At 42.5% G+C, this 26,304-nt stretch overlaps 2 protein-coding genes across 9 annotated transcripts in view; both read right to left on the bottom strand.

Annotated features, from left to right (window-relative positions):
• Window positions 1–16,280, bottom strand: part of NOX5 (NADPH oxidase 5) — a 36,476-nt gene extending 20,196 nt beyond the window's left edge. Inside the window, exons 1-4 of the mRNA XM_048867339.2 lie at window positions 16,168–16,280; window positions 9,422–9,545; window positions 2,961–3,111; window positions 657–867 (exon numbers count right to left, since the gene is read on the bottom strand). Coding sequence (XP_048723296.2) covers window positions 657–867; window positions 2,961–3,111; window positions 9,422–9,545; window positions 16,168–16,235 — 554 coding nt within the window. The 5' untranslated portion in view covers window positions 16,236–16,280. The remainder of the gene's footprint in view (window positions 1–656; window positions 868–2,960; window positions 3,112–9,421; window positions 9,546–16,167) is intronic.
• A 5,364-nt stretch (window positions 16,281–21,644) lies between these two features.
• LOC125643350 (uncharacterized) overlaps window positions 21,645–26,304 on the bottom strand; it is an 81,444-nt gene continuing 76,784 nt past the window's right edge. For all 8 annotated transcript variants that reach the window (XR_012670326.1, XR_012670327.1, XR_012670321.1 and 5 more), the window contains one exon: window positions 21,645–26,252. Coding sequence is in view for 1 of the 8 variants with exons in the window: in XM_075133257.1 (XP_074989358.1) it covers window positions 25,177–26,252 (1,076 nt within the window). In the remaining 7 variants the exon portion in view is untranslated. The remainder of the gene's footprint in view (window positions 26,253–26,304) is intronic.

The raw sequence follows: 26,304 nt of genomic DNA, 5'->3' as shown, positions 1-26,304 counted from the left end.
GGCCTCTTCTCCTCCGGGAAGAGCATTTCACAGCACACGACAAGCAGCATTTCTGAAGTGCAACCATGCTCTTCATTTCAGCAGGGGATGCTTGCAGCGCCTCGCAGGAGATGCTCAGGATCTTAGGCCCTTCATTTTTAAACATCACTGCCCTGTTCTGATGGTTAGTCCTGCACTGCAGCAGCACAGAAACTGGTGTCCGGTTTCTCACACTGGGCATCGGTAAGCGAGTGTCACAAACCATGCCAGCTCCCTGCTCGATGGCAGCTGCCAGCAATAGACTCAAGCATGCCAAGTCTGTGTAGTTGGAGCACAGCATGGTGGGCGTCTTGCCCTGAGAATGTCCAAGCAGCCCCATTGTGGACAGAAGGGATGCAGCTTCCTTTAAGTGAGCTGCTTCTCAAAAATCACCTCCAGGCCTCGGACGGGATCCCAGGCCTCGTGCTCTCCCGATGAGGGAAGGGTTTGGTACAGGGACACTTAATCACAAAGGGAAAAAATAAAAAGCACCCCTCCGCGGGGAGGCCGCTATGAGCATAAATAATGATATTGAAGGAGCCTGTGAAATCGGGGAAGAGCAAGGTGCTACCAAGGAAAATGCAGTTCTAATATACAGCGCTGATTAGGAACCCAGAGGGGCCTGTCAAAGCCATTACCTTATGGTTAAGTTCTCCATGACCTCTGGAAAGCATTCTAGTTCCTCCTTGAGTTCCTCAAAAGTGATGGAGCCACTGTTGTCTTTGTCAGCCGACTCAAAAAGAGCCAGCGTGAGGTCATCCAGTTTCTCCTCTGGCAAGGATATTGTGCTCTCCTTCAGACATGATTTCAGGACTGTGCGCAGTTCATCCGGGTCGATGGAACCACTGCCTACAATGAGCAAGAATTTGCATCTGACACAGATGAAAGTAATAACACATTTGCTCCTGTGTTACCAAGACAACAAAAGGATACACAACAGCTAGTGAACGGGTTTATGAAAACCCTGGGTGCTTTTAGTTTTATCTTCCCCTTGGATACAGAAACAGGCCTCCTTCCTTGCACTCAGGATTTTCATTGGGAAATTGTGCCCCAAGGGTAAGGTTGGCTAATTGTTGATAGATTAGAAAAAAATCAGTTTAATGTAGATTAAGTAGTGAGTGATCTATGTGAAACAACTATTTTGAGAATGTGAATTCCAATCTTGATTGACAATGTTCACCATTATGAAATCCACACAGACATGCTTAACTGGCTGCAAAATGTAAAGACAAATTAGCTTGGAAAGAGATCTGGTTCTTAGTTTTGTAGCCAATCCTTTAAGCTCAATTAGGTCAGAGCAGAAAATACTGCCAGGTCAGAACTGGGACGTTTATTTTGCTGATGTTTTCACTTTTCCTAGCCTGTATATAAACCAACGTTTCACATGTACCAGAATTTCAATACTGGACCAAACAAAAAAGCATGACCCTCAAAACTAAACCTCTTTGCAAATTTCAAGTTGAGGCAGGTATGTTTTAGAATCAGGTCCCTAGCTTCAAACTTGCCCCTGTAGTTTTGATCAAACCATTCACTATAAATAATATTTTTGAACAAATATGTTTTGTTAACAAAATACTTTTTATTGTCTTTGACTGCACTTGTTCTTCACTGCGTGTGTTTAAATACTGTGTATAAATAATTAAAATAGTCATTGGTGCAATCAGTGCATTAATTAATCTCTTTCTCTGTGTACCAAAATCAGAGGTGTGACTGCAGCGTGTGTCGACATCCCCAAGCTAGCTGTCATGTAGCTTGCTCGAATAACAATAATAATGATGCTGTGGCAGCATGGGCTAGCCACCTGAATACATATCCAGAATCTTGCATGGACTTGTACAACCAGTGCTGCCATGGCTTCACTGCTATTGATGGGGATGGCTATGCATGCCACAGTCACACCTCTGATTGTGGCGTAGGCATACTCTCTCTCTCTCTGTGGCCCAATTAATATTTAATTATTTATACAGAGTGGAACAGCTCCAACAAGGGAGATTGGGAGGGAGTTACCCCATGATCCAGTGGTGAGAGGACTCAGCTAGGAGGCGACCGATCTGGGTTCAAATCCCTGCTCTACCCCTAGCAGAGTGAGGATTTGAATCGGGGTCTCTCACATCCTGGTGAGTGCTGCAGCCACTGGGCTATTGGGTAAAAGTGGGAGGGGGGTACCCACCTGCCCTGGCTGTATTCTGTGTGGGGTCTGATCCACTAGATGTGCTCTAAGGGGGTCTCTCAGCACACCGACCCGATCAGGCCCCACAAGTGAGATAGATGAAGGAAGGCCTAGTTCAAGAATCCTCCTGGGGCTGAGTTGTGAGTTAGGTGCTGAGCTCCTTGGCAGTGTCAGGACTGAGGTGGCTGTGTATGTACCCCATGACAGAGGTGGAGGTACCTAGGGGACTTTACAAATGGAAACATAGGGACTTAGGCAGCAGTAGCTCTGATGATCTAAAGTTTGGACTTAGGTTCCGAACGTAGCAGTGAGGTGTGTAAGTCCCCTTGGTGAATCTAGCCCTAAAGGTTTGGCTCCTCTCCAGCATCTAGGGTAAGAACATACCGAGGTAGAACTTACAATTGAAGCTAGTTTAATTGCTGCCTTTTATGGGTATTTTTGAGACTTTCATCACAGATGGGGAAGATTGAAAAGTCATGGATTTCAAAGTTAAGCTTGATAGATGGTTTAGAAGTGTCCATTACCGATAGTTCTCAGACAGATTGCTTTAATTCAGGAGAGAAGTCTATGTTGTGCTGGAAGAGGACAAGGGTGGCGCTATAGAATATTAGAGAATGGCTTCAGCTGAGCTGTCCGATTCATATAAATATATGCTAATGGCATGTCCCCTCCACCCATCTTTAAGAAGGCAGAAGCACTCTCATGGTCAGGAGGACAGCAGCATTGATATCCAAATGACAACTGGGGGTAAGTATGTTCTTCAGAATCTTACCATCTACGTCGTAAACTTGGAAGAGGAATCTTAGCTTGTCTGTTTCGTCTCCATGTATGAGAAGGTTCAAGGCTTTGAGTAACTCATCTAAACTAATGGTTCCACTCCCATCAGAATCAAACAATGCAAAGAACCTCTCCGCGAAGAAGGACTACAGAAAGGAGAACAAATATTTTCAACAACACTTGAGGAGAACTCCTTATAAACCCAAGCCAGAACTTTTCCATTAACATCAATGGAAATTTTGGCTTAGTAAGGGCTGAATATCATGGTGATGGGCAACCTTAGGAAAAACTAGTCAGACGAACAGACTAAGACTTAAAGATTTATCCCTAGTCTTTCACCTGTGGTTTCCATCACTGCTAACAATATACGACGAGTACTGTGATAATCAAAGCTCTTTATAACCCTTCTTCATTAGCCCCACCATTCTATTTTTAAGCTTCACTTTTCTAATTAGAAAAGGAGTACTTGTGGCACCTTAGAGACTAACCAATTTATTTGAGCATAAGCTTTCGTGAGCTACAGCTCACTTCATCGGATGCATACTGCGGAAAGTGTAGAAGATCTTTTTATATACACACACAGCATGAAAAAATACCTCCTCCCACCCCACTCTCCTGCTGGTAATAGCTTATCTAAAGTGATCACTCTCCTTTCAATGTGTATGATAATCAAGGTTGGCCATTTCCAGCACAAATCCAGGGTTTAACAAGAACGTCTTGGGGGGGGTGGGGGGCAACAATGGGAAATAGGTTACCTTGCATAATGACTTAGCCACTCCCAATCTCTATTCAAGCCTAAGTTAATTGTATCAAATTTGCAAATGAATTCCAATTCAAAAGTTTCTCGTTGGAGTCTGGATTTGAAGTTTTTTTGTTGTAATATCACAACTTTCATGTCTGTAATTGCGTGACCAGAGAGACTGAAGTGTTCTCCGACTCGTTTATGAATGTTATAATTCTTGACATCTGATTTGTGTCCATTTATTCTTTTACGTAGAGACTGTCCAGTTTGACCAATGTACATGGCAGAGGGGCATTGCTGGCACATGATGCCATATATCACATTGGTGGATGTGCAGGTGAACGAGCCTCTGATAGTGTGGCTGATGTTATTAGGCCCTGTGATGGTGTCCCCTGAATAGATATGTGGGCACAGTTGGCAACGGGCTTTGTTGCAAGGATCGGTTCCTGGGTTAGTGGTTCTGTTGTGTGGTATGTGGTTGCTGGTGAGTATTTGCTTCAGGTTGGGGGGGCAGCAGGAGAGTGGGGTGGGAGGAGGTACTTTTTCATGCTTTGTGTGTATAGAAAAAGATCTTCTACACTTTCCACAGTATGCATCCGATGAAGTGAGCTGTAGCTCACGAAAGCTTATGCTCAAATAAATTGGTTAGTCTCTAAGGTGCCACAAGTACTCCTTTTCTTTTTGCGAATACAGACTAACACGGCTGTTACTCTGAAACTTTTCTAAGGGTATGTCTACACTACGGAATAAGGTCGAATTTATAGAAGTCGGTTTTTTAGAAATCGGTTTTATATATTCGAGTGTGTGTGTCCCCACAGAAAATGCTCTAAGTGCATTAAGTGCATTCACTCGGCGGAGCGCTTCCACAGTACCGAGGCTAGAGTCGACTTCCGGAGCGTTGCACTGTGGATAGCTATCCCACAGTTCCCGCAGTCTCCGCTGCCCATTGGAATTCTGGGTTGAGATCCCAATGCCTGATGGGGCTAAAACATTGTCGCGGGTGGTTCTGGGTACATATCGTCAGGCCCCCGTTCCCTCCCTCCCTCCGTGAAAGCAAGGGCAGACAATCATTTCGCGCCTTTTTTCCTGAGTTACCTGTGCAGACGCCATACCACTGCAAGCATGGAGCCCGCTCAGGTAACCGTCACCCTATGTCTCCTGGGTGCTGGCAGACGCGGTACGGCATTGCTACACAGTAGCAGCAACCCCTTGCCTTGTGGCAGCAGACGGTACAGTACGACTGGTAGCCGTCATCGTCATGTCCGAGGTGCTCCTGGCCACGTCGGCTGGGAGCGCCTGGGCAGACATGGGTGCAGGGACTAAATTTGGAGTGACTTGACCAGGTCATTCTCTTTAGTCCTGCCTGCAGTCAGTCCTATTGAACCGTCTTATGGTGAGCGGGCAGGCGATACGGACTGCTAGCAGTCGTACTGTACCATCTTCTGCCGAGCAGCCATGAGATGTGGATGGCATGCAGTCCTTCTGCACCGTCTGCTGCCAGCCAAAGATGTAAAAGATAGATGGAGTGGATCAAAACAAGAAATAGACCAGATTTGTTTTGTACTCATTTGCTTCCCCCCCTCCCCTGTCTAGGGGACTCATTCTTCTAGATCACACTGCAGTCACTCACAGAGAAGGTGCAGCGAGGTAAATCTAGCCATGTATCAATCAGAGGCCAGGCTAACCTTCTTGTTCCAATAAGGACAATAACTTAGGTGCACCATTTCTTATTGGAACCCTCCGTGAAGTCCTGCCTGAAATACTCCTTGATGTACAGGCACCCCCTTTGTTGATTTTAGCTCCCTGAAGCCAACTCTGTAAGCCGTGTCGTCAGTCGCCCCTCCCTCCGTCAGAGCAACGGCAGACAATCGTTCCGCGCCTTTTTTCTGTGCGGACGCCATACCAAGGCAAGCATGGAGGCCGCTCAGCTCACTTTGGCAATTAGGAGCACATTAAACACCACACGCATTATCCAGCAGTATATGCAGCACCAGAACCTGGCAAAGCGATACCGGGCGAGGAGGCGACGTCAGCGCGGTCACGTGAGTGATCAGGACATGGACACAGATTTCTCTGAAAGCATGGGCCCTGCCAATGCATGCATCATGGTGCTAATGGGGCAGGTTCATGCTGTGGAACGCCGATTCTGGGCTCGGGAAACAAGCACAGACTGGTGGGACCGCATAGTGTTGCAGGTCTGGGACGATTCCCAGTGGCTGCGAAACTTTCGCATGCGTAAGGGCACTTTCATGGAACTTTGTGACTTGCTTTCCCCTGCCCTGAGGCGCATGAATACCAAGATGAGAGCAGCCCTCACAGTTGAGAAGCGAGTGGCGATAGCCCTGTGGAAGCTTGCAACGCCAGACAGCTACCGGTCAGTTGGGAATCAATTTGGAGTGGGCAAATCTACTGTGGGGGCTGCTGTGATGCAAGTAGCCCACGCAATCAAAGATCTGCTGATATCAAGGGTAGAGACCCTGGGAAATGTGCAGGTCATAGTGGATGGCTTTGCTGCAATGGGATTCCCTAACTGTGGTGGGGCTATAGATGGAACCCATATCCCTATCTTGGCACCGGAGCACCAAGCCGCCGAGTACATAAACCGCAAGGGGTACTTTTCAATAGTGCTGCAAGCTCTGGTGGATCACAAGGGACGTTTCACCAACATTAACGTGGGATGGCCGGGAAAGGTGCATGATGCTCGCATCTTCAGGAACTCTGGTCTGTTTCAAAAGCTGCAGGAAGGGACTTTATTCCCAGACCAGAAAATAACTGTTGGGGATGTTGAAATGCCTATAGGTATCCTTGGGGACCCAGCCTACCCCTTAATGCCATGGCTCATGAAGCCGTACACAGGCAGCCTGGACAGTCGTCAGGAGCTGTTCAACTACAGGCTGAGCAAGTGCCGAATGGTGGTAGAATGTGCATTTGGACGTTTAAAGGCGCGCTGGCGCAGTTTACTGACTTGCTTAGACCTCAGCGAAACCAATATTCCCACTGTTATTACTGCTTGCTGTGTGCTCCACAATATCTGTGAGAGTAAGGGGGAGACGTTTATGGCGGGGTGGGAGGTTGAGGCAAATCGCCTGGCTGCTGGTTACGCGCAGCCAGACACCAGGGCGGTTAGAAGAGCACAGGAGGGCACGGTACACATCAGAGAAGCTTTGAAAACCAGTTTCATGACTGGCCAGGCTACGGTGTGAAAGTTCTGTTTGTTTCTCCTTGATGAAACCCCCCGCCCCTTGGTTCACTCTACTTCCCTGTAAGCTAACCACCCGCCCCTCCTCCCTTCGATCACCGCTTGCAGAGGCAATAAAGTCATTGTTGCTTCACATTCATGCATTCTTTATTCATTCATCACACAAATAGGGGGATGACTACCAAGGTAGCCCAGGAGGGGTGGTGGAGGAGGGAAGGAAAATGCCACACAGCACTTTAAAAGTTTACAACTTTAAAATTTATTGAATGACAGCCTTCTTTTTTTTGGGCAATCCTCTGTGGTGGAGTGGCTGGTTGGCCGGAGGCCCCCCCATCGCGTTCTTGGGCGTCTGGGTGTGGAGGCTATGGAACTTGGGGAGGAGGGCGGTTGGTTACAGAGGGGCTGCAGTGGCAGTCTGCGCTCCAGCTGCCTTTGCTGCAGCTCAACCATACACTGGAGCATACTGGTTTTGTCCTGCAGCAGCCTCAGCATTGAATCCTGCCTCCTCTCATCACGCTGCCGCCACATTTGAGCTTCAGCCCTGTCTTCAGCCCGCCACTTACTCTCTTCAGCCCACCACTTACTCTCTTCAGCCCGCCACCTCTCCTCCCGGTCATTTTGTGCTTTCCTGGACTCTGACATTATTTGACATTATTTGCCTCCACGCATTCGTCTGTGCTCTGTCAGTGTGGGAGGACAGCATGAGCTCGGAGAACATTTCATCTCGAGTGCGTTTTTTTTTTTCTTTCTAAGCTTCACTAGCCTCTGGGAAGGAGAAGATCCTGGGATCATTGAAACACATGCAGCTGGTGGAGAAAAAAAAAAGGGACAGCGGTATTTAAAAAGACACATTTTATAAAACAGTGGCTACACTCTTTCAGGGTAAACCTTGCTGTTAACATTACATACATAGCACATGTGCTTTCGTTACAAGGTCGCATTTTGCCTCCTCCCACCGCGTGACTACCCCCTCAACCTTCCCCCCTCCCTGTGGCTAACAGCGGGGAACATTTCTGTTTAGCCACAGGCAAACAGCCCAGCAGGAATGGGCTCATCTGAGTGTCCCCTGAAGAAAAGCACTCTATTTCAACCAGGTGACCATGAATTATATCTCACTCTCCTGAGGATAACACAGAGAGATAAAGACGGATGTTGTTTGAATGCCAGCAAACATACACTGCAATGCTTTGTTCTACAATGATTCCCGAGTACGTGTTACTGGCCTGGAGTGGTAAAGTGTCCTACCATGAAGGACGCAATAAGGCTGCCCTCCCCAGAAACCTTTTGCAAAGGCTTTAGGACTACATCTAGGAGAACCGCAAATGCCAGGGCAAAGTAATCCTTTCACATGCTTGCTTTTAAACCATGTATAGTATTTTAAAAGGTACACTCACCAGAGGTCCCTTCTCCGCCTGCTGGGTCCAGGAGGCAGCCTTGGGTGGGTTCGGGGGGTACTGGCTCCAGGTCTAGGGTGAGAAACAGTTCCTGGCTGTCGGGAAAACCGGTTTCTCCGCTTGCTTGCTGTGAGCTATCTACAACCTCCTCATCATCATCATCTTCTTCGTCCCCAAAACCTGCTTCCGTATTGCCTCCATCTCCACTGAAGGAGTCAAACAACACGGCTGGGGTAGTGGTGGCTGAACCCCCTAAAATGGCATGCAGCTCATCATAGAAGCGGCATGTTTGGGGCTCTGACCCGGAGCGGCTGTTCGCCTCTCTGGTTTTCTGGTAGGCTTGCCTCAGCTCCTTCAGTTTCACGCGGCACTGCTTCGGGTCCCTGTTATGGCCTCTGTCCTTCATGCCCTGGGAGATTTTCAGAAAGGTTTTGGCATTTCGAAAACTGGAACGGAGTTCTGATAGCACGGATTCCTCTCCCCAAACAGCGATCAGATCCCGTACCTCCCGTTCGGTCCATGCTGGAGCTCTTTTGCGATTCTGGGACTCCATCATGGTCACCTCTGCTGATGAGCTCTGCATGGTCACCTGCAGCTTGCCACGCTGGCCAAACAGGAAATGAGATTCAAAAGTTCGCGGTTCTTTTCCTGTCTACCTGGCCAGTGCATCTGAGTTGAGAGTGCTGTCCAGAGCGGTCACAATGGGGCACTCTGGGATAGCTCCCGGAGGCCAGTACCATCAAATTGTGTCCACAGTACCCCAAATTCGAGCCGGCAATGTCGATTTAAGCGCTAATCCACTTGTCAGGGGTGGAGTAAGGAAATCGATTTTAAGAGCCCTTTAAGTCGAAATAAAGGGCTTCATTGTGTGGACGGGTGCAGGTTTACATCGATTTAACGCTGCTAAATTCGACCTAAAGTCCTAGTGTAGACCAGGGCTAATTAAGACAGGACAACAACAGACCACAGACCTTTTCAATCTGCCAGTATTGTTTGGCACTAACTACTAACAAAAGGGTGAAGTCTAATAATACCTCTACAGTCTGAGCTCACATCTGGCTATCTGAACAGAAACACAGCAGATCATCAGCCAAACTCCCCCCAAACCCCAAAGAACTTGCCTCTTTCACTTTCAGAGCAGTTTTGAATTCTTCCAAGTCAATTTCTTTACCTTCCCCAGCGATGCTTTCAAACTGCTTCGTTACCCACTCAAGCCATTGGGTATCATCGTCTATACTCATTGTGCTAGAAATAAAAAAAAGGCACCATTAAACACTGTCACTAGGACTTCATGTTAATTGCTCAGATTTAGAAATGCCTTATTAGGCACATTAGAGAGACAACATGGCTGAGGTAATATCTTTTATTGAACCAACTTCTGTTGGTGAATGAGACAAGCTTTCAAGTTACACCAAGCTCCTCTTTGGCTCTGTGAAATGCACTCAGTGTCACAGTTAAATACAAGGTGGAACAGATTCTTTAGCACAAGTATTTAACACTTATTATAAGAGACCATTCAAGGTGGAGTGGACTGTTAACAACTCTCCAGTCATGGGGCTAGTGGGTTACGGATCATTGTAAGAAGCCATAAATCCGGTTTCAGAGTAACAGCTGTGTTCGTCTGTATTTGCAGAAAGAAAAGGAGTACTTGTGGCACCATAGAGACTAACCAATTTATTTGAGCATGAGCTTTCGTGAGCTACAGCTCACTTCATCGGATGCAACTTCCGATGAAGTGAGCTGTAGCTCACGAAAGCTTATGCTCAAATAAATTGGTTAGTCTCTACGGTGCCACAAGTACTCCTTTTCTTTTCATAAATCCGGTGTCTCTGTTCAGTCCATGATTTTTAGTGTCTAGCAAAGTTATAAATTCAAGTTCCCAGGGGCATCTTTTGAAGCCATTGTGCAGCTTTCCTTTGAGGACGCAGCCTGAGAGGTGAGCTATGGAGTAACTGTTTCGTGAAAGGTGTTTGCCCAGCCTCTTGTATCATTTCTCTGTGTGAGGATGATTGTCTGGTTTCATCCACACAGTTGTTATTAGGGCATTTAGTGCACTGGATCAGACATATAGCAGTAAGGGATCCGTTTTGGTTTGATAATGCTTTGGGAATTGAGAATACTTTGAGAATTATATTTCAATATCTTCCTATCATTGGTGTTTCCCCTAGGCCTCTGTTAAAATAGCAGGTACAGCTGTCCAGCCAGTGCCAGCCTCCTCTGTGTCCAGATCCAGTTGCCAGGTCCCAGTCCCAGTCTCTCCCCACCCCATGGTCCTTGTCCACTACTCCCTCTGCTATGCCCTGCACTCCATTTGCCTCTTATCTTCTGCATTTGAGTCAAGCTGTGTCCTCCGCAACACTGCTTGAGTGCCAGCCCAGGGAGCATTGGGGGTACAATAAAGACCATCTCCTGGCTCTCAGTTCCTATGCCCAGTACCAGAGCAGTCAGGAGCAGCACTTGCCGGCAAAACCCTGCTCATCCCTTGCAGCCACGGGCTGGAGCATGCTCGGTATAGATGGAATCTTCGCAGAATTTAGCTGCCAAACTCTCACATCTCTACTGTGCATGTGCAAACTGAAACTTTTCAAAAGCTAATAACTTAGCCAGATTTGGCATTTTGTCAAGGGAACAGCAAAAATGCATATCCCCAGGCCAGGACAAATTTCACAAATTTACCACAAAACCCTGGGGAGCTAAAGGCTTTAAATGAAACTGCTATAGGAATTTTTTTAACCTGGGCAAAATAAATGTATTTTTCCCTAGTCTTGTTCTCAGAAATGGCAGAACCATTTTTGCTGAAACTTAAAAACAAAAAACAAAAATCAGACCGAGACAGACACCTGGCATGCAAAATTTCAACCCAAATTGTTAACGTCTGGTAAAGTTACAAATAACTGAAAACAGGGTTTTATAATGGGAAGTATCAAGGAACCTTAACTACCAGGCAGAATTACCAGCTTTACTTATCATAAGAACATAAGAATGGCCATAGTGGGTTAGACCAATGGTCCATAAAAACAGGAAAGAGAGAATAGTCAACAAGTCGTTTCAGTATTGTAAATCATCCCATGTGTCATGTTCTATTAAACTAAAACCCTTCCAGATACCAGATCCCATTCTTACATCTCCAGGAGTCAGCCAAATAGGGATCATCATAAGAATTTTACACTCCTCCTGAAAGGATCTTCCAGTAATATATCGGGTATTTTTATATCCAGTTTATATGTGTGTAAGAGAGACACAAACAAACTAGGTATAAAATACTTGACACGGCTACACAGGTTTTATACACTATATTATAAATCTATCTATAAAGGTAAATCATTATCAAGCTCTGTACCACTTCACACTGTCTTTTAATTTATGATTTCACACGTTTCCTGACTCATGTCCACTTATTCTCTCATATGTTAAATTGCAGCTTAGTTATTCTGTTGCCTCATTGTACTTAAAATGTAGCTGACCACAGCTGTTTATGTTATTCTTTTAATTTCCTTTATTTTACATCGCTGGCTCTATTAAATGGTCTAACCTTGAAAACTGCACCCTGCCAAAATCAGTAAAGAGCTCCTATTCACACTGAGTCTCAGTCTTTATTTATTAGCCATCAAGAACACATGGGGAAGTGTCTTTTTTCATGCTGCAACCTTTATTCAATTTTTGAACAAATCCTACTTGTGAGGCAGTAAACTGTGACTAAACTGGGGGGACGTTGCCATGGGAATGTCAGAACCAGAAACCAGATAGTAAACCACTTGCACTTTGCTATGAACTGATGTAATAGGCACTTCAGGTCCATGTGTGATAAGCCAGTTAGTTTAGAAAGTAAAGCGCAGCTCACACATCAAGGGGTATAGTTTCACTTCATCACTGGCATGGAGGCAGCAAATCTAATTTCGAAGGCTCCCTCTGTTTACTTAGTTACTTAAAAACTCAGTAAGTTGGCAAACTGACACACTATGGTTAGTGCAATAAAGGAAAACTCCAAGCCGAATGCAAACATGGCAACAGACAAGGCTCAGCTCCCACACTGCTGTCCTGGGCAACATAGTATGGGGAGGAGGTGAGGAACCCTCAATGGTGAAAGAACAGGTTACGGACTATTTAGAAAAGCTGGACATGCACAAATCCATGGGTCCAAATCTAATGCATCTGAAGGTCTGAGGGATGTGATTGCAGAGTCACTGGCCATTATCTTTGAAAACACATGGCGATCAGGGGAGGTCCCGGATGATTGGAAAAAGGCAAATATAGTGCTCATCTTTAAAAAAGGGAAGGAGGAGAACCTGCGGACCTACAGACCGGTCAGCCTCACCTCAGTCCCTGCAAAAATCATGGAGCAGGTCCTCAACTAAACCATTTTGAAGCACTTGGAGGAGAGAAAGGTGATCAGGAACAGTCAACATGGATTTACCAAGGGCAAGTCATGCCTGACCAACCTGATTGCCTTCTATGATGAGATAACTGGCTCTGTGGATATATGAAAAGCAGTGGATGTGATATATCCTAACTTTAGCAAAGCTTTTGATACGATCTCCCACAGTATGCCTGCTAGCAAGTTAAAAAAGTGTGGACTGGATGAATGGACTATAAGGTGGGTAGAAAGCTGGCTAGATTGTCGGGCTCAACGGGTAGTGATCAATGGCTCCATGTCTAGTTGGCAGCCAGTATCAAGCGGAGTGCCCCAAGGGTCGGTCCTGAGGCCGGTTTTGTTCAACATCTTTATTAATGATCTGGATAATGGGATGGATTGCAACCTCAATGAGTTCGCAGATGACACTAAGCTGGGAGGAAGAGGTAGATATGCTGGAGGGTGGGGATAGGGTCCAGAGTGACCTAGACAAATTGGAGGATTGGGCCAAAAGAAATCTGATGAGATTCAATAAGGACAAGTGCAGAGTCCTGCACTTAGGAAGGAAGAATCCCATGCACTGCTACAGGCTGGGGATCAATTGGCTAAGCAGTAGTTCTGCAGAAAAGGACCTGGGGATTACAATAGATGAGAAGCTGGATATGAGTCAACAGTGTGCCCTTGTTGCCAAGAAGGCTAACGGCATATTGGGCTGCATTAGTAGGACCATTGCCAGCAGATCGAGGGAAGTGATTATTCCCCTCTATTTGGCACTGGTGAGGCCACATCTGGAGTATTGGGTCCAGGTTTGGGTCCCCCACTACAGAAAGGATGTGGACAAATTGAATAGAGTCCAGCGGAGGGCAACGAAAATGATCAAGGGGGCTGGGGCACATGACTTACGAGGAGAAGCTGAGGGAACTGGGCTTGTTTAGTCTGCAGAAGAGAAGAGTAAGGGGAGATTTGATAGCAGCCTTCAACTACCTGAAGGGGGGTTCCAAAGAGAATGGAGTTAGGCTGTTCTCAGTGGTGGCAGATGACAAGAACAAGGAGCAATGGTCTCAAGTTGCAGTGGAGGAGGTCTAGGTTGGATATTAGGAAACACTATTTTACTATGAGGGTGGTGAAGCACTGGAATAGGTTACCTGGGGAGGTGATGGAATCTCCATCCTTAGAGGCTTTAAAGGCCTGGCTTGACAAAGCCCTGGCTGGCATGATTTAGTTGGTGTGGGTACTGCTTTGAGCAGGGGGTTGGACTAGATGACCCCCTGAGGTCTCTTCCAACCATAACCTTTTATGATTCTATGAACACTGAAACAACTTCATTGAGGCTTTAGCACTTCCATGGGTCGAGTCCCAGAAACCTTGTAGTACACAAAGTTTGCAGTGCACAGTTCGTTTTTAGATGAGGTTCTGGGCATAATTTATCTCATTATTTAAATATCACGATAATACTCATCTTACAAGTGTTACAGAAAGGTACAGGGAGATTCTGAGGGAAAGGATCCATGAGACCTTAGCTTGCCCTACAGTGCCAATCAACCACAGCACCAGAAGGTCTCAGAACTCTTCAATCAGAGATCTCAGAACACTTTGCAAACCTTTATTAACATACAACTATCTGGCCACAAGATGACTCAGATTGGTTTTACACCAGTTAATTCCATTAAGTGCAATGGAGCGACTTCTAATTCACATTCCTGTGAGATCAGAATTCATAGAATCATAGAATATCAGGGCTGGAAGGGACCTCAGGAGGTCATCTAGTCCAACCCCCTGCTCAAAGCAGGACCAATCCCCAATTAAATCATCCCAGCCAGGGCTTTGTCAAGCCTGACCTTAAAAACTTCTAAGGAAGGAGATTCTACCACCTCCCTAGGTAACGCATTCCAGTGTTTCACCACCCTCCTAGTGAAAAAGTTTTTCCTAATATCCAACCTAAACCTCTCCCACTGCAACTTGAGACCATTACTCCTTGTCCTGTCCTCTTCTACCACTGAGAATAATCTAGAACCATCCTCTCTGGAACCACCTCTCAGGTAGTTGAAAGCAGCTATCAAATCCCACCTCATTCTTCTCTTCTGCAGACTAAACAATCCCAGTTCCCTCAGCCTCTCCTCATAAGTCATGTGTTCCAGACCCCTAATCATTTTTGTTGCCCTTCGCTGGACTCTCTCCAATTTATCCACATCCTTCTTGTAGTGTGGGGCCCAAAACTGGACACAGTACTCCAGATGAGGCCTCACCAATGTCGAATAGAGGGGAACGATCATGTCCCTCGATCTGCTTGCTATGCCCCTACTTATACATCCCAAAATGCCATTGGCCTTCTTGGCAACAAGGGCACACTGCTGACTCATATCCAGCTTCTCATCCACTGTCACCCCTAGGTCCTTTTCCGCAGAACTGCTGCCTAGCCATTCGGTCCCTAGTCTGTAGCTGTGCATTGGGTTCTTCCGTCCTAAGTGCAGGACCCTACACTTATCCTTATTGAACCTCATCAGATTTCTTTTGGCCCAATCCTCCAATTTGTCTAGGTCCCTCTGTATCCTATCCCTGCCCTCCAGCGTATCTACCACTCCTCCCAGTTTAGTATCATCCGCAAATTTGCTGAGAGTGCAATCCACACCATCCTCCAGATCATTTATGAAGATATTGAACAAAACCGGCCCCAGGACCGACCCCTGGGGCACTCCACTTGACACCGGCTGCCAGCTAGACATGGAGCCATTGATCACTACCCGTTGAGCCCGACAATCTAGCCAACTTTCTACCCACCTTATAGTGCATTCATCCAGCCCGTACTTCTTTGACTTGCTGACAAGAATACTGTGGGAGACCATGTCAAAAGCTTTGCTAAAGTCAAGAAACAATACATCCACTGCTTTCCCTTCATCCACAGAACCAGTAATCTCATCATAGAAGGCGATTAGATTAGTCAGGCATGACCTTCCCTTGGTGAATCCATGCTGACTGTTCCTGATGACTTTCCTCTCATGTAAGTGCTTCAGGATTGATTCTTTGAGGACCTGCTCCATGATTTTTCCGGGGACTGAGGTGAGGCTGACTGGCCTGTAGTTCCCAGGATCCGCCTTCTTCCCTTTTTTAAAGATTGGCACAACATTAGCCTTTTTCCAGTCATCCGGGACTTCCCCCGTTCGCCACGAGTTTTAGGTCCTGCCAGAGAATTAGGTCCTGACTGTCTAAAATAATGTTTTGATTTGCCGGTTGGGTTATTGGTAGATGATATACCTGAACTGTCAGCATTTTCCCCAGAGTGAAGGCAGCATTTTTCTGAAATTCTTCTACTTACTTTTAACAGTTTATAAAGAAAGCCTAGACCATGCAAGTATTTTCAGAGCTCTCTGTGCTGGAAGTGTATTTGTGCTTGGAGCCTCTATGCTCTCTTTATTCTAGTAAAATGTTCAAAATGCTGAACTTCCCTTTAAAACAACAAAATGCATAACTGAATGTATTTCAGACTACAACACTCCTGTCACAGAGAACACACATTACCTGAAACGTCTGTTGTGACTGTGTCCAGAGTCTCTTCCTTTTCCCAATGTCACTGTCCTGAGTTCCATTCTTCCTAACTCAATATCACAAATAAGAGTGCCATGAGACACAAAGTGTTAATTTGCCTAATTTTGATCCAGTGTTTAATATATTTACTTTAAGTTAAAATGACCCTGATGAAGCACATTTGTACTGTATTAAAATAGCAAATGTAATGATAACTATACCTATTCTAATTCATGCAAGAGCTGAAAAACAGGTATTGTAGGCACACCACATAACTGAGTTCAGTGCAAAATAGTACAACATAAAGGGGTTACTTTTATTAATTCCCAATATATTAGTGTTTCTTTTCAATTGCATGTGTTCCACATTAACTCATGGTGTTCCATAGTGGGATTCCAACAGAAACCCTAATACAAGTTTAAAAAACAGATCTAAAAACGTCAACTCAGAATCAAGACACATTTACTAAAACATTATTTTAAAAGGTCATTTTGCCAGATCACATCATATAAGTATTTACTTGGATAAGAGAGAGATAAATCTTGTGTTCAAATATGCCCTGGGCTGATGCAAACAACCCCCCCCCCCCGGACCCTCACAGTATTTCTATTATATATACATGCCTTAAACTTTGCTAATTTGCCTCATGAAATTTTGGCAGTCTGCTACAAAAAGGGCATGATCTAATAGTCAGTACCATGAGCTTGCCTGAAGTGGGAAACTGTGTTATTTTGTCACTTGGGGGCTGGCAGATGGACTGTTCACAGGTATGTTTTATTTCAGCATTTGTCTGTTAAGCTGCTCATCCAAATTTGTTTAAATCGATCAAATATTTCCAGAAAGCCCCTACTGTTGCTCTGAATGCAGAGATTCTCCTTTTCAACTTACAAACATAGCCACAAGACTCAGCCATTTCGCTTTCAAGTTGGAATTTGTACATGCAAATCAAGTAGTCTAGGCAGCTTATAAATAAAAGGCCCAATTCTGAAGACTTACTCAGGTGTGCAGCTTTACTCAGATGAGCTGTTCCATTTAAATCACTACCCACTGGACCACTCACCTGAGTCAAGTTACACGTGTATGTTTGCAGGATGGAGCCTTCAACTTGCCACTGAGCATTTGACTCCATAACCACAAGCAGCTGCTACTGTCACTGTAGCGCACTCCCCCACTGAGTGTGCAGACACTGCCCAATCTTCTCACGCTTCCTGCGCATGGATCCCACACCTCCCATGGAGAGGCCTTTGTGGAATCCAGACCGTAAGGGAGCTGTGCAGTGGAGGTGGCTCAGTACTCTGCCATACACAGAAGAGGAGCTCTGCCCCTCCATGGGACGACTTGGACTTTACTCAAGCAAAGCTCCCATTGACATCAGTAGTTTTACTTGAGTAAGGAATGCATAAAAGCTGAGTACAGGCCCCAGGATTTGGCCCAGGATTTTACAATCAACCCCCATTCCACTAAATAATTTCAGTACGGATTTATTTCAACCCAAACATAACAAACCAATCACCCCAGACAGCTTACTCAGAAATGAAACATGCACAGCTGATGCTACTCCAAAGAGTCATCGTGTCTGGACAGTAGCGTTCAGGGAGCACTAACTCCAGAGACGTGGTTTTGAACTTTACTGAACTGTTTGTTGTCCCAAGTTCAAAAATGGATCCCAAGCCAAATTAATGTCCTTTGAATCAGCAAGCCACCAGAGTATCAAAAAGGAGATACAGCTCAAATGCGACTGGGGTTATTTCTGACCACCATAGAAAGAGGGCCCATTATATTTTGGCTTTTAAGTATTCTGATAGCCCAACCACCACCATCCACAGCTGAGAGTCAGGAAACACTGCTTCTGACAGCTTGTCACAACTATCAAGGAATTCATTAAAAAAAATCAACAAAACTCTCTGCCCGGTTACATTTTGATTTTTATAGGCCTGCTCCTGCACGCCCAGAAGAACTCCCATTGATTGGATGGGCTGACTGTCCTAGCATGCATTACTAGCCGTGTTGGCAACTCTTGCAATTTTAATCACAAGTCTCATAATATTTGGTGTTTTTCTTAAAGCTTCAGCTCCTGGAGTCATATGATTACATGAGAATTTCAGCTTTCTTTTTAAAAATTAGAACTGCAGAGGAAAGCTACGAAGTGACCCCTAATGGCTCAAAAACAAGAAGGCAAATAAAGACCCAAATTTTATTATTTTTTTAAAATATCGTGATTTTTAAGCAAATCCCATGTTTTTTGAAGGACTGGGGTTGGGAATACTTAATAAATATTCCCCTTTCACATTGTGACTTCTTGCTTCAAATGTCCCTAAGACTGATTTAAAGACAACTAATTTGGGAAGTACTGGGTGTTTTGCACAGATGAAAAATACCCTCTCTTTGAAGGCACTTGAAACATCAAAGGTGACTTTTAAGGGTTATACACCATAAGTTGACCGTACAAGAATGTATTTGGCTTCATTTTTAATTAAAGTGGACTATGATGGTAGTTACCAAACGGAGATGCAACGTTATGAATCCGTGTATTTACTCCGTAATGGGTCTCTAGGCAAAGTCAGTCAGAACAAGAAAAACAGCAAAGAGAATAAGAAGAGCTGCTACCACTACCTGTGAAGCTGATGAAAGAAAGACAGAGACAAACAGAGAGGAGAAATAAAGTGTGCATAAATCCCATTTTTTTTAAAATGACAGTGTTTTCTAAAAAACTCCCTTAAAAAGAACTACCATGACTGACCAAAGACAAGTATTGTTTTTAAAGAACCGAAAATAAATAAAATTTAAAGAATAAATTCTGCATGAGCACGATATAACTTTGCCTCTTTCTCAGATGCTAAAAATAGGTGTAAAAGCTAATTAATTAAATTCTGTAAAGATTTTCTTTTTGAGTATTAAACATACTTTTACTACTTTATAATTTCACAAGTTATAAACGACCATACAAACATTAATCGCTCAAGCTGGATACACTTGGTGTAAAAAAATAACAGCCAACAGCTTCTGCATATCAATTTAAAGAATTTTCCTTAAGTATTATATTTCCTTTCTGATTTTTTTCAATAAATACCTATTGAGTTGATTTGATATTTACCAACAGAGTATTTACACTAAAAACAAAGTACATACATGGATCAACATTATATATCACTTATAGTTAGTCATAAAATATTATTTTTAAAATAGGTTTTCCTACTCCAATTTGTAAACATGTTCCTAGAAAACAAATATAACAATTAAAGGTTTTTAAGATCCATAAAATGGTAAGAAATATTTATGACTGTTTTCTTCCTTTTAAGATTTTTGTATCATTGGTGATTTTAATATATTGGTTAATTCACGCATTTTAGATCGAATCATAAAAAATTGCCACATTCTGCAGAATAAAAGCCCTCACCTTAAATGATACATTTGAAATGCCTTTCATTCTTCAGAATTCTGCTTTTCCCAGTAGAAGTATAGGACAATGCTGGTGTATCCTACTTTTCAAGTCTTATCTAATAATTCATCTGTAAATGATTTTACAATAAAATGTAGAGATGTCTCTCTTTTAGAGGTTTAAGTTAACTCTGTCATGCTAACAGGTTTCTGTCTGTCAAATAAAAGGATTTCAACTGAATCATTACAGAACATATGGTGGTGACATCTTAATAATTACCCTATTTCATAATTACTTTTAGAGTGGCTTATGATTACACATCTAAATAGCTTGATAAACAACAGAGAAGACTGTGTTCCCCAAATGCATACAGTAAAATCATTCTGCTATGCCAGTACAATATAAGCTGTGCACTACCAATTGTATGACTCTTTAGTGGCATCAAACTCCACATCTGAATGTTAATGCACAAAATTCCATACAAAAGAAACTTAATTTTATTTTGGAAGACACTTTTTATGGGATGATGCACATGATGGCTAAAGAGAGGATTATGTGTACTTATTCACACTGATTTTATATTTTCATCTGTTTTTTGACGTTTTTATAAATTAAAGGGGAGGTTTTAAAACGTATTTATAGGTGGTAATTTTAGACAGAAAAAATGGTTAGCACATTTAAACTGAATATTAAAAGGGGCCCTCCTAGAAAATTCCACATACAACATTCCTATACAAGAGATCACAGACATCAGGAGCTCAATCCTGGAAGGTGCTGAATACTCAGTCCTTGATCCAGCAAAGCATTTAAGCACATGCTTAACTTCAGGGAATAAAGTGCTTAAAGTTAAACCTGTGCTTAAGTGCTTTGCTGGATCAGGGCCAGACTGCTCAGCATTTTGTAGGCTCAAGCCATGGAATAATAAAGAATATTTTAAAACCTCAAAAGCCAGCCCCATGAAATTACTGTCCTACCTTTCTATAAACTTGTAGTCAATAAATCAATAAATCAAAATCTTTGATCTTGGATTGCACAAAACCTGGCAGGAAATACAGATGTATGATTTCCCCAAATGTGACCTTTTAAAAAAAAAAAAAAAAGGTCAGCAAAGCCCAATCCTTGCCTCTAATGGATATAAAGGTTAAGATAATAAGAGTACATCATTAAAGGTATTTAGAGTATTAGAATGGCACCTCGGCTCTCTTGAATATATTAATATAATTTACCAAGCCACTACAAACACCCCTTCCAAGGCTCATGCTCACCCCCATCTCATGCTTCCCACACAAACATAACACATCACACTTAACTGCTGCACATCTTTCAACCTAAATATTTGCTAATGTTGCTGAGGTGGTTAACAACATTTTGTGCAATGCTGTGAGGAAGATTTATGTATTCTTGTGTTGTAATAAGTTTGTTTATCTATTACAGGCAAAAAAAGTTCCTTATGAAGATGAAGTCTGTTGCTTTCTCTGAACACGAGTTCGAGTACAGTGACAGAGTGTCCAATACCCTGGCATAGATTTGAGTTGGCGGGATGTCACAGTCAACAAACCTTAATTCCTTCTATGAAAAGCTTTTGTTTAAGAAATATATATCAAAGCATAAATGTACTAGCCTATACAGTTATACAAGGAAGAGGCAAAGAGGCAGTTCTTGTAGGAATCATCATTTTTGACTTTCCAAACTTTTGATTTAAAATTGGTTGGAAGGAATCTTTTGTTTTTCTTAAAAAGAAAAGGAGTACTTGTGGCACCTTAGAGACTAACCAATTTATTTGAGCATGAGCTTTAAAGCTCATGCTCAAATAAATTGGTTAGTCTCTAAGGTGCCACAAGTACTCCTTTTCTTTTTGCGAATACAGACTAACACGGCTGTTCCTCTGAAACTTGTTTTTCTTAATATTCCTTACCCCCTATAAAAAGTTATATCATTTTGATTAAATAAAATAGGCAAAATTAAATTTAATGGGAGCAAGATCAAGTCCACATCAGGGCTGGTTGAACAGTTGAACTAATTTCATTCATATTTTCATGAACAACATAAATAAGTTCAGTTTGCTATGAAGTCATTTTCCTTTAATCACACATATTCAGCAACTGCCACGTGAAAATGTTTACAAACCCAAAAGCGTTCATACAATTTATCACAAGTGATTATTTGTCCAAAATCTGTAGTAGAAAGTGCAGTATTTGTTATCCTCTACTCATTATTTCCTGCCTAAAAAGTTTCAATAATTCAATCAGGAAGCAGCATTAACACCATAAGACAAAGACAATCAAGCCTATGAATACCGAACAGCAAACACTCAGTGTGAACATGCTGTAAATAGACCACATGCTGACAGTTATTTATCCTGTCTACAAATGACTACTTATGAACAACAAATTCTGTACATTCAAAAAAACAAAACAAAACCAACAACAACAAAAATAAACCAGGCTTGGTATGTGAATAATTCACTAACTGAAAAAGGAGCTAAATCATAACAATTAGTCGTAACAAAACAGTTCAACAAGCTCTTACGTCCATGCTAGACAACAAACTTCTGATCTGTCAAGTAATCTCTATTTCTGAACTTTCCCATGACAATGCAACTTTTGACCTTACTGGCTTTATTTTTCTCTCCTATATTAAGATTGTCAACATTTACAAAGCCCTGTCATATGACAGTGAGGATTTAAACTCTGTTGTCTTCTGTGGTGCCTTTTGCTTTTCCATTCCATTTCCACTTTTCTATTTCTTTGTAACATTTACTTAGGAAGACACTACCTGCCCAGCCAATAAGTCAAGCCAACTGCTGATTTGGCCAAACTTCTTGTTTCCGGTTTCTTAGAGGGAAAAACAAACCACCAAATAGCAAAGCTTTGATATTTGAAATGAATATCCCAAATCAATAACAGAATGAATGGATGTGTTTAAAAGCCAGAAATATACTTTCAAGTTAAGTGTATTTAAAATTTTTCATCATTTGAGTGGATACTACTAAAAGACCAATAATGAGCATGTTGCAGTAGTCCGACTGTTAGATTAGTACTATCATGGTATGATCCGAGATTTATTAGAAAAAGCTGTAAGAAACTTCACATCAGAGATAGTGAACCAACAAATCTATAAGATCAAAGAGATTTAATATGAAGTTCTGGACAATATGCCAAAAAAACTCTAAAGCTTCAATTTTCAATCAGTTTTTAACATGCACAGATGAAAAATATACAGAAAAGTAGGAACAACAGTATTTGACAAGTCTTTAAGAACTCATGTTATTTTAAAAGAAATCTTGAGAAAACAGAAACAATATAGAACAGCAAGTGCCGATGCACAAGCAGCAGAAAATATAAATTATTTTGAATTGATTAAGAACAACTTGCACATATATATCTGAAGAGATCAGCTCCCCTTAGTAAAGTGAAAAAAGGGTTGGAGCCTTTGATTAGTTAATACTTCACAAGGCTTGGCTTTTCATCCTCCAGATCTCAAAGTTCATTGACCTTTTGGGACCTAGTGAGCAAAAATATGGCTCTGTAAGCAGCATCTATACAGCAGAATTCAGGAGATAAATCTCTCTGATCACTGATTCATGTTGCAGGTCCGGACATCTGCCCTGTCCCAACCTGAAAACACGGTTGATTTGGATTATCTCCTCTTCAAAGGCCACTAGGTATATGGGGAAGGCAGGAAGAAGCCACCAAGAATGTTCAAGGAAACCTCGTTTCATTATGGCTTACTTTCCAAAATAAGTCTCAAAAGCCTTAAAAAAAATTAAGTCATAAGAAAAACCTGGGCTCCAGCAAACAAAGGCAAGAGATATCAGCCTTGTCATACAAAAAATTCACTTGGGGTCAAATGTTGGATACAAAACTTGAATAAATAAGCTTTGAATTAGGAATATCCTCTGACATTGGAGGACAGGGAAAAATCATCCCTTTTCCAGCCCAGAATACCAGCACAGCTCCTACAGTCTAGGAAATTCCCCTATATAATGGGTCTGTGTCTGCATTTTGTCCAGAGCCCCACGTGGTAACAGATTCACTGACCACACTTGCATCTCTCCTGTGCTTCCTTCCTTTGAGCCATGGGGAAAGAGGTCCCATAAAGGAGAGTTCCCATGATGAGTAGGGTTCAATGTTGATAAATGCAAAGTAATGCACATTGGAAAACATAATCCCAAATATACATATAAAACAATGGGGTCTAAATTAGCTGTTACCACTCAAGAAAGAGATTTTGGAGTCCTTGTGGATAGTTCTCTGAAACCATCCACTCAATGTGCAGCGGCAATTAAAAAAGCTAACAGCAAGTTGTGATCATTAGGAAAAGGATAGATAATAAGTTAGAAAATATCATATTACCTCTATATAAATCCACGGTACGCCCCACATCTTGAATACTGCGTGTAGATGTGGTTGCCCCCTCTCAAAAAAAGATATATTTGAATTGGAAAAGGTACACAAAAGGGCAACAAAAATGATTAGAGGTATGGAACAACTTCCATATGAGGAAAGATTAACAAGACTGGGACTTTTCAGCTTGGAAAAGAGACAACTAAGTATGGATATGATAGAGGTCTATAAAGTCATGAAAGGTGTGGAGAAAGTAAATAAGGAAGTGTTATTTACTCCTTCTCGTAACACAAGAACTAGGGGTCACCAAATTAAATTAATAGGCAGCAGGTTTAAAACAAACAAAGGAAATATTTCTTCACACAACAGACAGTCAACCTGTGTAACGCCTTGCCAGAGGATGTTGTGAAAACCAAGACACTTAACAGGGTTCAAAAAAGAATTAGATAAATTCATGTAGGATAGGTCCATCAATGGCTATTAGTCAGGAAGGGCAGAGATGGTGTCCTTAGCTTCTGTTTGCCAGAAGCAGGGAATGGGTGACAGGGCACGGATCACTTGATGATTACTTGTTTTGTTCATTCCCTCAGAAGCACCTGGCTTTGGCCACTGTCGGAAGACAGGACACTGGGATAGATGGACCATTGGTTTGACCCAGTATGGCCGTTCTCAAGTTCTTATGGAGTAGTCCAAGAGGCCCCCTTTGCAACCCACTTCCTTCCTGATGTATCAGAACCATGGTAGTTTGACTGCAGTTAGCGCCTTCTCTACTTGTGAACAAGGGAGCCAAGGGTTGTTCCTTGACATTTATTTGGTAGCTACAGGAACCACTATCCAGTACCAGAGTACTGCATTCCTATTGTTGAGAGCCCCTAGCCCAAGAGTGTAGATCTATTTTGATGTTATATAACTTTAACAAATAAACATTAAAAGACTAAAAGCTTTACTTCAGCCCTCTATACTAACTGGTATGTATTATAGCAGCACTGCAGAACAACCCTTACAAAAGGAAATTGTATGATTTTAAACAATATATCTAAGCATAATTCATTCAGATGCCAACACAAATTTAACAACAGAATAAGCTTATCCAAGCTCAACAATCCATCACGGTAAACACTGAAAATGAACAATTTTTTAAAAATGGTGTTTAATTACTGAGATGAATATTGTTACAGCAAAGACCAGGTCTAGAGGACAATGACGAACTAGAAAATTGATCTTTCAAATTTAAGTAAATGCAATGAAGGGCACCAATAAATAACTATTTTTAAGAGTCTATTCGTGGTTCTTAAGAACTATGTTTAAAAGCTTTATATCATCCTCTAGCAACTTCTTCAACACTTTTTTGTTTTGGTCTGCCTGACTTCCACAGAAAACATGTTTCATAGCATCAAGAACAGCAATGGCTTTTACACTAATATCCTCTGGGACATATTTCTTGTCAGAACTATCAATATATGTAGTTAGCTGAGGACTAAAATCATACAGCAGGTTAATAAATGCTCTTAACTTTCTGATTTCTGCTGTGTCCTGTTCTTCTACTTCTGTGTTCTGTTCTACCTTTTCTTTCGGAGGTGAAGGTTTAGGTTGGTGATACAGCTGACCTAGTGAAGCCTCTGCTTCTTTTTCCAGCATAAGAGATTTCGTTATATAGTTTTCAGATGACTCAACATACTCTTTGAGGTGTGGATTTTGTTTAACATAATCGGGTGGCTTCTGTAACCATTTTTTTAGCTTTTCAATCTTTTCCAAGATTGCTTCACCGGCAGGTCGATGTTTCACTTTGTCATATACATGTATCTTTTTCACCTTTGCAACATGTTTCACGTTTTCTGCTTCTTTGGTGATGGTTTCTGTTTCTGTTAGAGTTTTCTGTTTGAGGTTTTTTACATTCTTTAAAGACTGAACTAGATTTTCCAGGGATCCATTTGTTAACTGATCAAAAGTCTTACTTTTTCTTTTTGAAATAACATTTTTAAATGTAATAAATATTTTTTTCAGTGGTGTTGTTGAGCGAGAAGACTCATTAGAGTGTAAAATAACAGAAACTTCAGTGCCAGTTCGCAGTCTCCAAAATGGGGTTGCTGTAGATGTGGTAAATTTTCTTGTAACAGCAGCCTTTTCCTTTGACTTCTGTGGCTTTCCACCATGTTTCTGGCCCACATTTAACCAAAGAGAGCCAATACTTTCACCAACATACGATTTCACTATTTTGGATGTAACGATGGTTCGTTCAGTTGGTGTGCGTTGTGTAGGAACATCTTGTATCATATCCTGCAGAATCTCCACGAGGCTCCTCAGGGTTTTCTCTTCCTTCTTCTCTTCTGACCCAAAAGGGGTTGTACGAGATTCTATAAAAGATTATCGAATAATTATAAAGTGCACTCATAAAAATTGCAGGTG

Source organism: Caretta caretta, chromosome 10 (genome assembly GCF_965140235.1).
Source record: "Caretta caretta isolate rCarCar2 chromosome 10, rCarCar1.hap1, whole genome shotgun sequence".
Classification (NCBI taxonomy): domain Eukaryota; kingdom Metazoa; phylum Chordata; order Testudines; family Cheloniidae; genus Caretta; species Caretta caretta.
The sequence above is the reverse complement of the archived record's forward strand: the minus strand, read 5'-3'. Positions and strand labels throughout refer to the sequence as shown.